The following is an 18,256-nucleotide window of genomic DNA, read 5'->3' on the forward strand; positions in this document are numbered from 1 at the left end:
TGTAGTACTCTATAAATATGATTTTCCTACAATATATTTATTACTGTCCAGTAACCATAGAGTACACAAGAATTCATTAGGTGAGGAAAACTATCTTCCAACAAACGTGTATCTTCCTGAAACAATTTCCAAACCACATTAGAGGATCCATGAAAGAAACACCAATACAAGTCTCTTCTTTCAGAGGAGAAAAAAAAATGTAACCTATTTTTCAGATCAGAATTGCAGCAGCAATTCTATTATTTAAAGTAGTACATACCACAGAACCAAGAACCAAAACAAAGTTGAGAAGTAAACCAAAAGCAATAGTTTTTTTTTTTTTTTTTTTTTTTTTTCCCTGCAATCCACCTCCCAATAAATCAATAAATCATCTAACTATGGGCATTTCTGTGAAAAGACTTGGACTCCAACCTGCCAAGCTTGACCCTAAAGACACCTACCTTTCAGCAAGACACAAAAATTTCGTGTGTTGCTCGATTTTTCCCCTCAAATCCCCCTGCCTGTCAAGATCTGTGTTTGTGTTATTCAGCTATGAAACTGTCTCTGTTCACAGTTTTCTAGAAAAATAAAATATCTACAGATAATATCTTCTACCTGCCATACATCTGATGATTCACAGATGGCATCTTAGACCATGAATTGGAATTATCTCCTAGGATCCCCTAAACTCACTTAGCAACAAGGTTTTCGCTATTAGCACAACTCTTTATCTGTATCTCTTTGACTCTAAAATAAGCCACCATTCTTTTATAGGAGACACATCAACAAGATTATCATCATGTGATTATTAATTGTAAGACCACACCCAAGTCCCTTAGAAAGCATACAGATATAATTTGGATAAAGTTGGTTCCTCTTATACAAATGCTTTCTGTTTTTACTGTGTTCTTTCAAGAAAAAACAATAACATTCTCAGTTCTAAAATATAAGCTGCAGCTGAGGACCACTGAAGAATACTATATCATGAGTTTTTTCCCTCTCCTTTGTTAAGTGGGATTTATCCAATTTTTTGCCCTGTTTTTTTAGGAACTTCTGTTTTCTGACCAAAAAAAAAAAAATAATAATAATAAAAAAAAGAATTACCTTGGACATTGTCACATTTTCTCCTCTAAAGCCATTTCTGTGTTGAATCATAATTCAAGGGAGGATATTGTCCATATCATTTATATAGCTTCTATGATAAGAAAATCAGATTTCATGAAGAGTTTTACAACTTTAAATATGTATGTTGTAAATGTTATTTTTATTTACATTATATTTGCCTAGGAGCTGGAATTCAAAGTTAGAGAATTTCATTTCCATGCAACTATGAGTAAATAAGTATATAAATAAATAAAACCACTTCAGCTGACAAAGCCTATCTCTACTACTGTATTTTTTTAAAATACCTGCTACTAGTCTTGTGAAAGAAAAGTCAGTTTTTATATGTCTTTCCAAAAATGCTAAAATTAAGATCAATCCCACAATATTACCATTGACTGTGTAAGGTGGAGGTTGTAATTTTATTACACTGTCTTGAAAATTCTGACAACCCTGAAATGCCTCCTATGGAATTGTTTCATTGGTTTTAAATCACCATTTTTTTTTCCACTTCTGGAAAGAGCAATAAAATGTAAACCTACATAACAAATTATAGCTCTACATATTCTTTTTCTACAAAGTAAATCTGGATTTGATTATTCAGATAAACATGTTTTGTATGACTGAAAACATACCTCAACATTCAAACATTTTCACAAGTAAAGTATGACTGAATATGAATTCTACTTAAAATATATGAATACACTGGCTACACAAATTTTGGGCTGACAAGACTTCATAGTGGAGTATTTAAACTACTAACTTTTCCTTTCTTTTGAATCTATATGCATTAGAAAGTCAGTATGGAAACTAGGATCAAAGTACTTTTGATTTTCCAGAAGTAATTTGCTCTGTGGCCTCCTTCCACAGCAACATTTTTAGAATAAGGAAGGCATATCAAATGATGACTTGCAGTTCCTCTTTTATTGAACATTTCTCATCCCATTTCCCGGAACACAACTGAGACAAGAGCAATAACTTGACGTGAAGTAATTTTTAATCTTTTGTTACTCTTCCAATATGTCTTCATTTAAAAGGAGACAAGCACATGTGAAGAACTTCATGCCCCATTTCCTGACCTTTCTAGTTAATTTTGCTACTCTTTCCAGACCTAGTATATTTAATTTGAGAAATTTGGGTTAAAATCTCTCTCAAAATCAATAACGTTTTCCATTCTACGTTTCCAATTTAAAATAAAAATAATCCAAGTGCAGGAAACCATATTGTCACTTTACAGTTGAAACTCAATCACTATTAATAGAAGACAATGTATGAAAATGAATGGTATTACTTAATCTGTCAAACTCCAAGTTTTTTCTTCATCTTCTCTTAAATCTTTGGCCTTCATGGGATGGTTGAAATTCAAAATAAGGTCACAAAGCAACAGCTGGCTTTCCACTGAAAGACAAAGGGCAATGTAATTTCACAGCTCTTACTGAATAGTAAATGCTACGCGAAAGACAATTTAATAGAGCATGTTTTTGAAGTACAATTGTCAACTCTTTCAAAAATGCAAAGGATTGCCTTATTTTGTTTACCTCAAAGCAGTTAAATAAAGTTTGGTATTAGCATATTTGTAATATTTTCATTATCAAACTATTTTTGTCCCTAAAAAGGAATGCATTTGACTAAGTTTTTTTCCATGCTTAGCTAATATAGTTCCATTTCTATGTAACTAGTGTTTCATTAATTGTTCAAAACAAAACATTTTTTTCATTAGATTAAAAAAATAATTGTATGATACAGAAAACACAAGCCATTCTCAAACATGCTTTCTAAAACAATGCCTTCAACAGCTTTCTGTATAGCTAGATGATGAACTCGGAATTACCATTTAGTTTCTTCAGCTCATTGGACATTCTGTCAACATTTTTAACTGCAGCTTCAAGGTTAAACTGCTGATCAGCTGCATCATTTCTGAACACCTGTATGAAATAGAAACAAAACATAACTCTAAATGTATATATTACTACAAATGTGGTAATAGAGCTAATCATAATCTTTATGATTTTTTATTTTTATAAATAATATTTCCCCCTCTCATCAGTATTTTTATATATATATATATATATATATATATATATATATATATATATATATATGTGTGTGTACTTCTGTTTTCAACCCTACTGTTCTTATGAAACATATACTGAAAGCTCATATACTCAGGTAATATTTAGCCAACCACGAGATGGAGCTATTGTGAAGAAAGAATGCATGAAAGAAATTAGGGCTTAATTAAGCACTGAATGTTAATGAACGTGTTAATACTTGAATATAAAAGTTTACATCTATAGGCACAATTGTTTTATAAATAATATTTCAGAGCTTATTTTGGAGACTATAGTCCCTTCCTTTAAAACATAATTAAAAAACCCGATCAATCAGAAGTCTAGAGACAATTTAGACTATAAACTATGAGAAATGAAATATAATTTCAATTTCGAAATTTATACTATATTCTGCATATAGTTACACTATTTTTTTTTTATAGGAAAAATACAAAATAAATTGCATACATCTTTTATTTGGCATAGTTATCATCTCTCTAATTATTACTCAGAAATTCTAAAAAAAATCTGGAAGAAATCTGAGTGATTCAAAATTAATGTTCACTTTGTAGAACACCTCAACACATTGAGAAGTATGATAAAACATGGAACATACATTTGACATAGATTCTTTAGATTCGTCTCTCTTCCCTTCAGATAGTGGCTTTGAATGAAGATCATCAGTCTGGGCCAAGGATCCTACAAAGACAAATCTCAAATTATTATGGAGTTATATACATATTATATATTGCTGTGTGTACGTATCTATTACGTGTCAAATATACACATTTGACAAAAAATAATGACTAGACTGTTTTAAAGTAGTATCATTTGAAAACAGAGTTTAATGAGTTAAGTGGTTTTATTTCTTATTGAGGAAATAATCTTTTTTGTTTAAATCATGGATTTTTTATATTTATATTATTTTAGAGACATTTCATATTTTGAGTTAAATGAGCATATTTATAATAGTGACAAAAAAAAATCCACAAAAAAAATCTAAAATAGTGTCTTTGATTGAAACTTTATCAAAAATCTAAAAAGGCATTGCAAACAATTTCTATGATGAAATTAAGGAAGGAAAATCTAAAATACACACATGCAAAACTTAAATATCTGCTTGTCAGTAAAAGAGATGAGATTAAATACCAAATCCCTGGACTTTTTCTTCCCCCATTCTCTCTGCTCTTCTCTCTCTAGACATTAGGAAACACTCAGGAAAGTGTCTCTGTATGACATCACTGGAAAGCTGTTTCAATACTAAGGGGGAAAAAAAAAGAAAGAAAAAAAAAAGAAAAAAAAAAGCTTATTTCACCCTAGTACTGCATGTGTTCAGAAGGAGTGCAATCAAAGGAAAAGAACCCTACCCTTAGCTAAAATGGCAGCCAGAAAAAAGCATGCCCCTTTTAATCTCCCCCACAGAAACGTCCCTTAGTGATAGCAAAGCCTTTTCCTGAGCTGGCAAGCCTGAAGTGGCACCCATGGGTGCCTCAGCTCTCATGTTCACATGGGCCACCATGAAATATGTGATGAGGGGGCCCCACAAGGATTTCCCTGTCAGCAGAGGCTGCCCTGAAGGAGCAGAAGCACAGAAAGGGCCTGGCTTCCTCACAGGAAGGTAAAAAGTGAGAAGCACAGTGATGGCATCTCCCTCACTGAGAGGCTGTGGAAATGGCCATGGTGCCAGCACCTTCCTATGCCTGGGGTGCCTCAGGAACAGGTTTTCATGCTGACAGTGAGAAGGTCTCCAGTCCAGCCCCTGGTTGAAACCTCCCAACGCCCTGGGTGCTGGTGCCCAAGGCCCAGCCTTCAGGTGGAGCCTGGAGGGTTATGCCTCTGCTCTTAAAGGGCTGTTTGGCAGCACAGCCAGGCCTCCTGAACACCCCTTCCTTCAGCATGCGTGCTGTGGGTGTTAGTCATAAAACACCCGCCTACCAGATACCCCAGGGTAATTTTTCTCTTCCTCCCCTGCTGCCACAAAGGCAAGCAGGGCAGTTCCTGAGGAAACCATAGCCTGGCTGTGCCCCAGCACTGAAGGCAGGCCACAACACGGCCCTCTCTACCAAGGGCGAGGAGCCAGCCATTACCATGGCCTGGCTGGGCCATGCCTTCCTCCCCATGCATAGCAGGGCAAGCTGGGTGCTCTGAGCAGCCATGGGAGGCTGTGATACCAGGGGCATTGCCAGCAGCTCCCTGCTGGGTGCAGGCAGCAGTGCCCATGCAGGCAGGACAGAGCTCAACTGCCCTATGCACAGGCAGCCATTGGTACTTCGCTGCCTTCTGCTTTGCTCAGTAAGAAAAACCCCATGAAGTGTCCCTCTTCCAGCATGTGAAATCTGGTAGGTTGCAGCTCCCAGGATTTGTGATCTTGGGAGTATGAGTTAAAAACTAACCACAAATGGTGCAAGAGCTGAAGAAGAAATGGGGAAGAGAGGTTGAGGTGGCATGGGGAGAGTGGTGAATGGCGATTTCCTGTCAGCTTTTGCGGCCTTGCCTGTGGAGTGCTGAATCTTACTGCATGGTGCTGCAACTCGTTTATAAGCAATCCATTTCTTTTTGTCATCAACTGTAATTCAGATAGACTAAAAATATTGTGAGTGAAGATCAAATAATGAACCTCAAGGAGGACAAGAAAGGCGCTTTGCTATACCAGTTTATCAATTTAGACTACAACAAATGGTCACTGCCCTTAGAGGTAATATCTGACTTCAGTTGAAATCAACAAAAACTGCTAAATAATGACCAGGAGTTGGGAACTGTTCATTTCTTCCTCAGTCTGTACCCTGTAGTCCCTAAAGCCAGGGACACCAAGCAAGGGAACGGCCGTCAGCACTTTCATTTAATTTATTGCAACCACTTCTCCTGCTGCTCAGTGCCCAGGCTGTATTTTAGACTTCCTGTGTGGAACCACTGGAGGAGGGCGGCTGGTACCTCAGGGGAGGGTAGACTTGCTTGGATGTGCTGTAGAGGACAGATGGACAGAGGTGGCAGCTGCCTCCTGTTTACTCTCGTCCATTCTCTGTCTCTTTCAGTGGTGTGCCTTCACAAAAATGTTCTTTAAAATAAAGCATTCAAAATTTATTCTTTTGTGACTGCAGGTGAAGCTAAAATGAAATTCAGAACAGCATATTCTGCTAAGGAGCAATTAAACTATGATTCAAAGAGAAAACATGATATGCTGCTTAGATTGTGGGGCTTTCTGAAGATGAGAAATGCAGAGCAGGAAACACTTTACACCTGCACTAATTCCTGTACTACAGTCTTTCAGCTTACAAGGTCTCTCAAAGACCCCAGTGTAAACAAGTTAGCTGTACACCTCTAAGGTAAAGGTCCTCTGTGGTTTGCAGAAGCTGGTGATTTTGCTGGAGTGTGTGTGTGTACAGAGAAGACAAACAACATGGTGTTTTTAGATATCTACTAACTATAAAAGAATATAAAAAAGTGTGTGTAGAAATATATGTACAAAAAAAAAAAAAAAAGAAGTACCACAGTTGCTTAGCAAGTTCCTGAAAGCATGTGTGATAGTATAAGCAGAAGTTTTCTTCTTCAATAAAGGAGAATGCTCAAATTGCTGCCAGGAATGGGTTAGCAGATGAAGCTATAAGAAACGTAAAAGCTACCTGCTTCACTGTAGAAACTGCTAGGAAAAACAGGTGTAGTATCCTATAGTGTGGTAGCAGGGAAAGGGAGAGAGACAGCTGACCTCAAGAGAAGCGAATCATTGAGTAATGGGGGATTTTTTGAGATATGTTGTAGGCAGTTCCACATTGACTTCTGTTCAAAGAGTTTATTTTAATTTACTTTCTGAATTTGGTAAGAGTTTTTCTTTTTTTTTCACATCATATAAATAACCTGTCACATTATACTTAAATTATTCTGTACTAACTGTAGAAAGAACAATAAAAACTGTAACCACCAGAAAACTTGGGTTCAAAACAAGAACAATATAGCAAGTTGACAGAACTAATTGGATAAATGATGTAAAGTGGTTCCTAAAGTCAAGGCTTTTTTAAAAGTAATCTTAAATAATTTGAGATGTTAACAAACAAGATGACCAACACTGCAGGAGTTGAGACATTTTCTTTTAAGAAGAAAAAGAGAGAGTAAGAAATATTGAATTTGTGCAATTAAATTTACTTAGAACTTTACTGAAATACTTTCTGGATTTCTTTTTAAGGTAATATTTCAAAGTGAAATTTTGAAATTAATAATTTGAATTATCAATTTCTGTTACACCTCTGTATAAGGAGTGTTTGCACAAGCGTTGCTAACAATTGAATATCAGCATGCCAGTTTATGAGCCACAGTTTCAATTTTGCATGAAATAAACCTATAGATTTATGGGCAGAGATACATGCAGTTGAAACTGACTGAAACTCGTTTTAATCATGGCTTGATTGGGCTGTGGATGCTACTTTAACACATGAAACAGCTGTTTCCCTGGAGTCTTTCTGAGAACACGTTCAGTTATGAAAGCTGAAACCACTCAGCCAATCTCAGGTAAAGACAGAATCACTGCCAAACCACTTCTCTAAGGAAGAAAAAAGATCAGGAAGACTAGAAGTCTCTTTGAGGGAATGAATTTAGGATTATGATGTGAATCAGCAAGCACTGCAGGCAAATAAAATATTGCAGATTACTTTACAGAATCACTGCCTTCCTCACCTCTGGAGTAAAATTACCTTGAATATCATTTCAGGCAGAAATGAAATAATTAAATACACAACCACTGAACAGGAGGATTTCAGAATAAAGGATATGCAAAGTTATTTTCCTGTATAATCATAGATTAAGGAGAAATAAAGAAAGAAACCAAGATCTCATGTTCTACCTCATGGTTACAGAAATATTGTAAAGAAATTGTTCTAATGGGGAGTAGAAGAAATCTATTCACTTCAATGACAATATTTTAGTGAGTGGCTTAGCAAACATTAACAGCATCCGTATCTTAAGGAAATATATCTTTAAACACTGCAACACATAGGAGATAAGATGCAAGGAGATAAACTTTTACTAAGAATACAACCATTTCCTGTTACATTTAAAGCCTTAGTTCTCATACAAAGTTCCTAGTGGATCTAATCGGGAAGCTGAAATTTAAATGTATGTCATTAAACTTTCACGCAAAAAGCTCTAACAAAAGAGGAACTGCATTTTTTTTAACCACTGCACGAATATAAGAAATGTTAATCAAGATTTCATGGGAAGTCAAATAGAAACCAAGCCAACACACACAGACAGAAAAAATCACGCCACGTGAACACGTGACAGTTGTTTCTGATGAAATAATATGTTATTTCATAATGTTTAGAGCACGTGTGATTTTCACTGATGAAAACTGGTAAATGCTGAAGGCAAAAAATACCTGACTAGATCATGGTACAAGACAGTGAAGCAAAAGCCAGGCTGTGTCCTGAAAAGTTTACAATTCAATTAGATGAAGCAGAGTGGCAGGTAGAAGAATGTAAAGTGAACTGACTTGCCTTAATACATGCTCATGAACTGGGAGGAACTAAGGCTTGAGTTAAAATATACATTTATGACAAAAGATACTGAGTTATGAAACTTCTTTGCTTGTGGAGTTTTTGGCCAGAAAACTTCAACCGATTATATAACACATAATACAATTTTCTGAGAATGTTTTAAGATTCAGTTAAGAAAATATTAAAAATACTAAAAATCCACTTACGGAATGAAAAACATTACAGCATTTCTCTACAGCACTATAATTAAGTTTCTCTAAGAAATTGATTATATTAAATGCCCTCATTTAAAACAACCAAAAAACAAAACAAAACAAAAAACCCTCTCTGTTCAGTCCATACAAAATCCTGCATTGAATTGGAAGTGCCTGTGTGCATACTTAAGTCTGCTGACTGCTGTATGCATATCGTTACCAGACTTAGAGGCACATGTCATTCCCTTCCATTTTAGATCTTAATTTTCATTTAAGGATACCCTGAATGGCTACAGATTATTGGAGGTACATGAGGATGCCTACCTGAGCATCTACTTTATTACCTTCTTGACAGTGGGCAAGGCACTAATAAAATACACTGTGGCAGCTTGGTAAAAGATGGACATGACTATAGAGAGCTCTGCATCCTTCTATTGCTTGACCAGTAAATTATTATTATTATTATTATTATTATTATTTTGGCAAGTGCTATTTTATTTATTTTTTTAAAGCTCATAGCATATCAGGTTTTAATATCTCAGAAATCCTTATCTTCAGTTTGCTTGCATGGACAGTTTAAACTATAACATTAAATCTACGAGGTGCTGCCTGTTGCTCCTTTTCCTAAAAAAAAAAATAAATTTACAACAATAAACAGCATAAGGGTATGCTTTTTAGATATGCTGGAAGGTCCTGACTTGGTGTTTTGGACAGCTTATTATCTGGTAATAATTTTTAAACAGTAGCTTTTAAGTAGTTCATAAATTTAATATTAATTTAATGACATGGAATGCTAAAGATGTGAATATTCAATGACTGAAGACAAGTCCATGTATGATGCTAATGCAGACAGAATTGTCTGCTGAAACTTCTTAGTTGGTTTGAATAACTAATGTAAAAACAAAGGTGTATTTCCTGCCACTCTTCGATATATAACAATTGTCCTATTCAGATTTTTATTAAAGTCAGAGAATTATTTGGTGAATGTTTCAACATATAAATGGTAAATATAAATTAAGTTCTGGAGGAATACTTTGGGGATTAATCATAAGTGTTTATCATAAATGTTATGCTTAATGGAACTTTGCGAGATTCAAAAATACTATTGCTTCTTCATGGACAATATATCCATATATAAAGAAACTAGCCTTTGAAGCTATGGGTTGTATCAACTCAAGAAGTGCGTGGATCAGGCACAAGCAGATGGGCTTATCAAAATTCCCTGCCAAGTTTACAATGATTTCTATAAACACCAGGTAGTTTTGCATATACAAATTAAAGCTGTAAGCCTCACTGTTGATCATACTTAGGGTTCTGATTGTGAAATTAGAATGAAAGTAACACTGGTTGGCAGTTTCTCTGAATTCTTGTTCAGAGAATAACAATACTTTTTAAAGTTACGAGGTTACAACCCTGTCTTGTCCCTTTTCTGTGACAGGCTGTAGCAGTAGACTTCTGAAAACAGAGTCTGAGCCAATGGAATCTGAAAGCAAAACTAGTCCTGTGGGGCTTTATAAAGTGAAACTCAAGATACATTTGGGAGTTGGTTGGATGATAAACATTCTAAAGACGCATTAAGAAATTCATCATGTTTTTTTCAATTTGGAAGTGATTTCTGATGTTATCATATATTTTTCTCTCATCTATAGTGAGACCATTGAAATGATGCAGGACTTTCCAGCAACTGTGAGTCTTTACTTATTATATGTAGCTATCAAGTGATAGAAGTAGATCTGCTCCTAGTTCTCAAAAACACTCAACATGCATTTCTGTATATCCTTTCACATAACAAAATGCCATTCAATAAGATTTTCCCATCTACATGGGGGAAGTAAGCTTATAAAGCAAGGAACTGTGAAATTGTCTCCAGCTCCTAAAAAAACAATGATCCTGTGTTTCCTGTTGGAAAATGCTGAGCTCTTTTGACTGAGATGACTTCACAAAGGCATAGTGCATTGCTTAATAGCTCGGTTATTACAGATATCTTACCACAGTGCTATTTTACCTTCCCAGTTTTTTTGTAACAATAACGGCATCATGCCTGAAATAGTGCAGAGAAAAGTAAGCAACCGTGCCAGTATCGGCAAAAGAGATTTATCATTTGGTACACTGCAAATGATCCCTTTTTCACTTAAATGCATTTAATACTATAAATTGTAAGGGTTAGTGACGCAAGGTAGATATTGCAGTTTCTGTTAGTTATTTCTATTGTAATTCTCATTTTTTTTTCATTTGCCAACCTGCATACATTTACCAGCTGAAATCCTCTATAAGCATTAAAAGTATGAAAACAAGTATTAAGATAAACAAAAGCATAATAATCTGCTCTGGGAGAGTCTAGATTAATTTGAAATTACAGATTTGATTGCTTTAGTTCCTTTATCAGATATTTATTATTATTATTATTAACTTATGAAATGGCCAGTAGAAAGTACAGCAAAAGATCCTGAAACAATTCTTGCCTCAGCTGTTTGACTAGGGCATCTCCCTTTAACTAAGGCTTTTCATAAAATGTCTTTCTGAAATAATAATGAAAACAAAACAAAACACTGGGGACTTAATTTTTTCAATGATGTCCGTGTTGTATAAACATAAATATCACAAAATCCACATAATGCACTCTCAGCAATACAATGTCTGAAAATTGGAATGGTAGAACTGCAGAGCAACGGAAGAGAAGCCACTAGAGGCCCTTCTTCCCACAGCTAAAATGCATTAAACAACAGTAAATTGAAAACAGCAATATGCTTGTCTGAATAGTTCGGTGACTTACTCCAAATGTGAAATGACAAGTATGTAATAGATGTCAGATAATTAATAGCACTGTCTTAATAGTGTTATTGTATTAGCTTCCTACTCAGTGATTGTGATCCTAGGGGGAAGAATATACCAGGAGGAAGGAAGACACTCAAGGAAGCTACTCACACTAGGCTCTCCTTGAACTATCCAAGTGATTATCCTCCATGGTGCCGTCTGGATTAGCTAATTCAGTCTTCTAACAACCTGAAAGGAGTTCTTTGTTCTATTGACTACAGTAACAGTTGAGAGGGTTGGACATTCCCCTGCTGAAGTTAGCTCCTACTGGGGAATAACTCTTCAAGGTCTAATCTCACATGCAAATGTACTTTGCTGTGGTTTACCTGCCATCACACAGTAAAATAAATAAATAAATCATTGAGATTGCTTTCTATATCGAACCCAGGAAATAGTACCAAGTTTAGAAATGGAAGTGGTATCGAGGGGTGCGGATTCTAACTAATTGTAAATTGACTTTGGCTTTTGTCTCTATCTTGTGGAAAATCTCATATTTAAATATGCTGTCTGTGTCTGTCTGCACAGAAATCTATCTTTGGAGACAGACAGCAATGTTATTAAGCTTCATGAAGATTTAAATTCATTTGTAGGAGCCTTGGTGAGGTATATATACATCATGTGCCTACTTGGATGAGCTGCCTGGTTCATGCCATACATGCAGACATGGGTGAGGCTGTATTATCTTCTGAAACAAATAACCAAACTGAAATACTAGCATTTTGTTCAGGTTCTTTTTTTTCAATAGATAGGACATTTGAAATCAGCTCCTCGATCTGGAGTTTAACAGTCTTTCAAATATGAACAAGACTGGTCTGAAATAACTGTGACCGTAAGTTAATAACTTGATAACTGTGGTCATTTTGTGAACTACTTAGCATCAAAGGCTAAGACCTCATCTCACCACACTGCATGTCCTGTCTTGGATTTCTCACAGCATGATAACAGCCACATTGTGTTAAATGATTTAGACCAGGTACAAATGCGAATGTTAACTTGAAAACAAATATGCAAAACAGAGCATAAAAAATAGAACTTATTAACAGAAATAAAAGTCAATATTTATGTTAAAAATACTGTCAGTGAGACAGAGGAATTGGATATGTGACAAGTGGAGAAGAAAGTGTACAAATGCAGTAGGTATAACTCAACATTTTTCTGACCCAGCAAGGGTCTGAAACTATAAGGTGAATCACATACTGCGGGGTTTGCACCTGCATGTCGGGTCACTTCGCAGAGGAGGGGACATGAAAAGAAATACAACAGTGGCCTCTGCCCCCCTCTTGCATTTGACAGCTAGGATCATTAAGCAATAGAGAGATTGTGATTAATATTAGTGAGCTGCAGTTGCCACAGCAAGGGAGTGTGAGGTGGGGACCAACCGAGTGAACTTCACACAGAATGTGAAAGACTTGGCAAATCCAAATGGGAATAAGGACGATCAAATTGACTTCTCTGCTGCACGTATCATGAACAATGAAAGATGCCATATTATTGTTTGGGTTCACAAGGAATTCAATGTGAAAATAAGATTAAATAAGACACGAAAGAGACCTTTAAATATATGTCTAATCAAACATCAAGTCTGCAAAGGATAAATGGACTCGTTAACATCTCAGGATTAGCTGGCTTATAGGACAACTAAGTGATGATAATACCATCCTCCAAGTAAGCTAGACTCCACTGATGAGCACTAATCAACAGATAGTGTTTAACAAATAATTCTACATGTCAAAGTTAAGGTTTCTCTTGAGATTCCTATGCAAACTGAACTGTAAAGACAACAATTACAGTACCTCTCCGCAATATTATTGATCATGTTACCAAAAGTAGGTAATGAGGTCTTTCTCTCCATTCCTTCACGACACTTAGTTTATAACTAAGAAATAATTAGGTAAAAATTAATGCTAAAGTTATGCTTCACTTCAGGGCTTTTTCTTTCAGATCATTATTACATAAATACTGTTGCTTTCATTTTTTTCTCTAATAAAGTAATTTCAAATGTACCAACAAACTACATAAGAAAACAAAACGAAAAACAGCAATAACAATGAAAAAACATACAAACAAGATTTTGGAAGACCATTCCAGGAACCAGTCTGACAGTTGATAATTCTTCTTGTAAACTATAAATGGGTGAAATCTCTTATGACATTACTGGATTCTTTCGGAACCACGGACAAAGTATTTTATGATGAATCAGACATTTAATCACAGCACAGTATCTCTAGTTACACGTAATACCCTTTTCTGTGTGTTGTGATATATTAGTGCTGACATTTAACTACAGAAACATCTCACAAACCTTCTTTATTATGCTAATTTCTCAAGAATATTGGAAGCTAGATAAATCATAAAAAGGATTAGTGTAATTTGGTACTGGATTGATGCATGCTACAGACTCACACTTCAACAGCATTGCAGTCTAAAGAAATGGTAGGTGCTTCCACTTCCCAGAAGCAATGCAGGAGCTGACTTTAGCTATAAATAAAGGAAGTCAGTCCTAACATTTGAAAATTGTATGAAAAAGAAATAGCACCATATATAAAGTGAGAAAAGTAGAATATGGAATGAGGCTGTCAAGAGTTACTGACAGCTGACTTGTCCTATAAATCCAGGCACACTGAGAAAGCTCTCACCTTAGTCTTTCCCTGCACCTGATACTGGAACTGTGTATCATTCAATGCACATTAACACATCTGCCAGGATATATGACTCATCGACAATTAGCAATTTGATTGTTATTGTCTAAGCCTTAATGGTATAAGCAGCAAGTGGAAGCACTGTGGACTAACTGTTTGAATGTTAACTTCCCTGCATCTGAAACTGTCTGCTCTAATATTCCAATGTGGGTAGCAATGCAAGCAATGGAATTTTGGGACAGAAACAGTAAGTATGGCAGTCTAGTGGCATACTGACACTGTGACCCTCACACAGGAAAGAAAGAGGTTTAATTTGGTTTTGGATTTAAACTGTTTTCAGGGATTATGCTCCTATGTAAGAAAGGGAATTCATTTATTCTAGTAGCCTGTATTTCTCAAAGCATGCTCACAACAGTGATTATTTCCTCCATGTCTTCAAGAAAGAAGACATCAGTGAATCCAAGCTACCAAAGCCAAAATGAAAGCTCTTTTAAAGCACAGCTACCATCTGAAAAGGAAATAAATAAATAGCACCCCTACCTACCCAACAATTTGTTCCTTGCCTTAAATTCAGAATTGTCAGACCACTTTATTCATTAATGTAGATTTTTTCCTATTTTTTCCTCTGCAAAACCAGCATGTAAACTGGATTCTGTGTCAGCTTGTGCATCATTAATAGGATTAATTACTTTAAGAAAACATTTGTACTGTAGTGTCTCTATTATTCATGTTTTATGAACTGAGAGGAACTCACTCTAGCTCTTAAATCTCAAGCTGTCATGAACATGATGGTCTTCTTATTTGAGAGCTGGTGAAGCAAGCAGTCTAGATCCCCATTGCACAGCTGAGGATACCCATACTGCTATTTGAGTATTAGTTTTACAGATGTGCACTTTGATAGATCTAACATACACATTTGTGAATATCAAAATGTCACGGAAAATGTTATTTCCTTTCATTCCCAATCTTATCCATCTCTTTCTTTAGCCAGTACTAAAGGTAATTCAGGACATAAGGAAGACACTTCTTATTCTTAGGGGTAATGTATTAAATATTCCCTCCAGGAATGAACTCATTAAAAAGGGAAACTGAAATAAAATTTCTGCATGTGAGCTTTCAAAACCAATGTAATCAGGAAAAACAGCACAGAACTCCCAGCAAAGGGCACTGTTTTGCTAAGCATCCCTCACCATTTACTTTATACATATATATATATATATGCATAATATATATATATATATTATATATATATATTATATATATAGAAAATGTTTTTGTAAAACTCATTCATTTAATATGAAATGTAATCACACATACATCACAAAAAGGTTGACCCTTTTGTCACTTCTATATGAAGGCAATTATTTTCATTAAAGTATCTTCTTCTATTCCTCAGTCACCACCTTATCAAGTATAGGACTTGTAGTTTGACTAAATTAAGATATAGTTTTTTTAAAAAAATAGGTGGAATTTACTTTTCATGTAACTGCTTGGATGCTTCAGAGAGAAATAGAAGCATATGCAAAGGAGGAACTGTAGAAAGGATTAACTGTCAAGAAATTTGCCGGGAACATTTGCAGGTGTTTAGAGACAAGATTCAGTTTAAAGTAGAAGTGCAAGGAAATAACAAATGCAAGGAAATAACAAACTCTTTGTAAGCTGAACAAAAATTAGGAGGTATTCATCTGCTTTGGGCAGTCAAAAAACAAGAGTAAGCACACTTCTGAACCAGTATGCTGCCAAAAAAAAAAAAAAAAAAAAGGATTGATTTGAGGATTTTGGTGTTTTCCAGCACTGAGACTGGAGAAAGGAAAACTCTGGTCATTAAAGTGACATATTATCCAAGCAAGCAGTTACAAAAAAAAGAAGCAAGACATATTTCAAACCAATCCATTCTCAAATACCAGTACAAGATTTGGTATGATTTGTCTAAAAAGTATATGACTACCAAAACTTTGCAAACATTCTTTCCAAATTAGAATATATGATTCAAGGAGGACAACATAATTGAATTCAACAATATTTTAGGTAGAAGAAAGTTGTTATCAGAAGCAAGCAATGAAAATGCTGTTGAGGAACTGAAGTCTTATGTCACATTTTTCTTACCTTATATTGTCTCTAGTGTTGTGGCTAGTACAGTCAGATCCAGCCTATTCTCCTTTACAGCAGTATTTGTTTCCAGATAAACATCCTCCAGAGGACTTGAGAAGTTTCTGGAAAATATGTTTGTCTTATTTTTATGCTACAATTTCTTCCTTTCTTTATGATGTTTCATGGCTGTTTTTCATATATTTTTATGAAGAAATTTGTAAGATATCACTATATAAAGGCCTACTTCTCTATGTTTTTTTGTTTTTTAATGAATGAATTTGAGAATTTGGGGTTTACTCTGAAGAAGAATAAATGAACATGTTAAACTAATCAGAGTGCTTCTCCAGTAGGTAAAGCAGACTTCAGAGGTACTTGCCCAGGCAGGAGTAGGGAAATGAACCCTGACCTTAGTTCATGGCTCAAAATATTTTAGTATTTCTAAGCGTTTTTGCTTTTGAAACAAGAAAGGTGCAATAAGTAAGGCCATTGTCCTCTTACCTCTGCTAGTCTGAGCAGTCAACCAGGATCCTGCAGACCGTTTTGTTCTGGAAGACAAGAATGATGGAATCATGTAATCCTTTGCAAAGACATAATGCAGAAGCAACGTTAGATAGTTTCTTTGCTAACCAGTTCTAATCTACCTCATAGTGTGCTCTAGAGCACTCTCTTCCCTAATCTGCTTTTGTTTTTACGTAGGGCCATACCGCTATAGTTATCCCGCTGCCTTTAAGACCTTTCCTGCTTCCTATGACCACTTTGTCCTACTGTTGGACAAGCAAGATTGGCTAGGAAAGAAGGCCAAGTCTTGGATAGGTATCATTTCTTCTTCATGAGGCATAATGGTTCATTTACTTCTGTATTGTGTGCACAGGTGAAGTGACAACTCAGCAGTCTCGAGGGGCTACAAGAGGAAGTGGCTTTTAAAGCTTCTCGAATGGCCAGAATTTGGTCTGGTCTGGGCCTGAAAGACCTAGATCTGGGTGAGGAAACAAGACTGTGGCTATTTACACAAGAGAGAATTACATTTTTAAGGGGTTCTTTCTCTCTTTTTTTCCTTTCTCTTCCTTCCTTCTCTTCTCTGCTGTACATTTTTAGCATCATGGGAGAAGCAGTCTGGATTTCTCACATCCTCACAATTTAGGATGTTCAGACTAGAAGTTTCATCCACTTTAACAAGAAGCTTCCACAACATATGCACTCAGAGAGTACTTTCCTGGTTTCTTAGTATGGCAACCCATACTAACCTATTTCTGAGGTGTGTGCTGATGTAGGGTACGTTGCAGAAGTACTGCCACAAACCAGCATGAGGGCATACTGTTAATGCAGTTAAGGCACATTACAGTAAGTGGTTGTTACACTGAGGATTTTTATTCAGCTATGTCTACTTAAATGAACAAATGAAAGAATATTATTTTTTGTTTGTTTATATAGCTCTATTTTCCAGATAGACTCAAAAGAAAATATGCCATATATATATATTTTAATACTTAGCGACATCCGAATTCCAGAGTATGTTCAAAAGACAACCTCAAAACTTGCAGGAGAAAAATCTGTTGTTTCTCAATGATTTCCTTACCTAATATGCTTAGAGACATGCCATGATGTCAATGTGTGACACACTAACTGAGCAATTGCTCTTCATCAGGACTTCTCACTGTACCTCAGTTTCTGTATGCATGTCTGTACCTTTTCAGGAAGAGTGTAATTTCTTTTTCATTGCAAATGGTTTGCCTGGAACAAATACGTGACTTTTGCTTTGTAGGCAAAGAATTCTGAGAAGGTCAGTAACAGACAGAATCTCTCTATAAAATGTGACAATCAATAACAGTTTAACCTCTAATCTATATTAACAGACAACCCTTATTTACTGTTTGCCTTGTGTAAAGACAAAGACAGGTAATCCA

The 18,256-nt window shown here is 35.6% G+C and overlaps 1 protein-coding gene across 8 annotated transcripts; it reads right to left on the reverse strand.

The window, feature by feature from the left end:
- Positions 1–80: 80 nt before the first annotated feature.
- Positions 81–17,311, reverse strand: C14H5orf58 (chromosome 14 C5orf58 homolog). Of its 8 annotated transcripts, XM_040573127.1 has the most exons (6): positions 5,219–5,512; positions 4,281–4,391; positions 3,748–3,830; positions 2,912–3,005; positions 2,372–2,478; positions 81–1,174 (listed from the first exon to the last, which is right to left on the reverse strand). In XM_040573127.1, the coding sequence occupies exons 1-5, from the start codon at positions 5,349–5,351 to the stop codon at positions 2,372–2,374; spliced, it is 528 nt and encodes a 175-aa protein (XP_040429061.1). In that variant the 5' UTR covers positions 5,352–5,512; the 3' UTR covers positions 81–1,174. The 8 variants fall into 8 exon arrangements, 5 of the variants coding, with proteins under 5 accessions (XP_040429061.1, XP_040429065.1, XP_040429062.1 ...); XR_005824261.1 differs by lacking the exons at positions 4,281–4,391; positions 5,219–5,512 and adding exons at positions 16,851–16,897; positions 17,205–17,311 and having other exon boundaries at positions 81–2,478; XM_040573131.1 differs by lacking the exon at positions 5,219–5,512 and adding an exon at positions 5,525–5,684 and having other exon boundaries at positions 81–2,478.
- Between the last annotated feature and the right edge of the window lie 945 nt (positions 17,312–18,256).

Source organism: Cygnus olor, chromosome 14 (genome assembly GCF_009769625.2).
Source record: "Cygnus olor isolate bCygOlo1 chromosome 14, bCygOlo1.pri.v2, whole genome shotgun sequence".
Taxonomy (NCBI): domain Eukaryota; kingdom Metazoa; phylum Chordata; class Aves; order Anseriformes; family Anatidae; genus Cygnus; species Cygnus olor.

Coding starts and splice junctions, on each gene's coding strand:
- C14H5orf58 (XM_040573127.1), bottom strand. CDS start 5,351: ATGGGCACTGCTGCCTGCACCCAGCAGGGAGCTGCTGGCAATGCCCCT. Junction 3,006..3,747: donor CTAAAGAATCTATGTCAAAT/GTATGTTCCATG, acceptor TATTTCATACAG/GTGTTCAGAAATGATGCAGC. Junction 2,479..2,911: donor TGAGCTGAAGAAACTAAATG/GTAATTCCGAGT, acceptor TTTGTCTTTCAG/TGGAAAGCCAGCTGTTGCTT.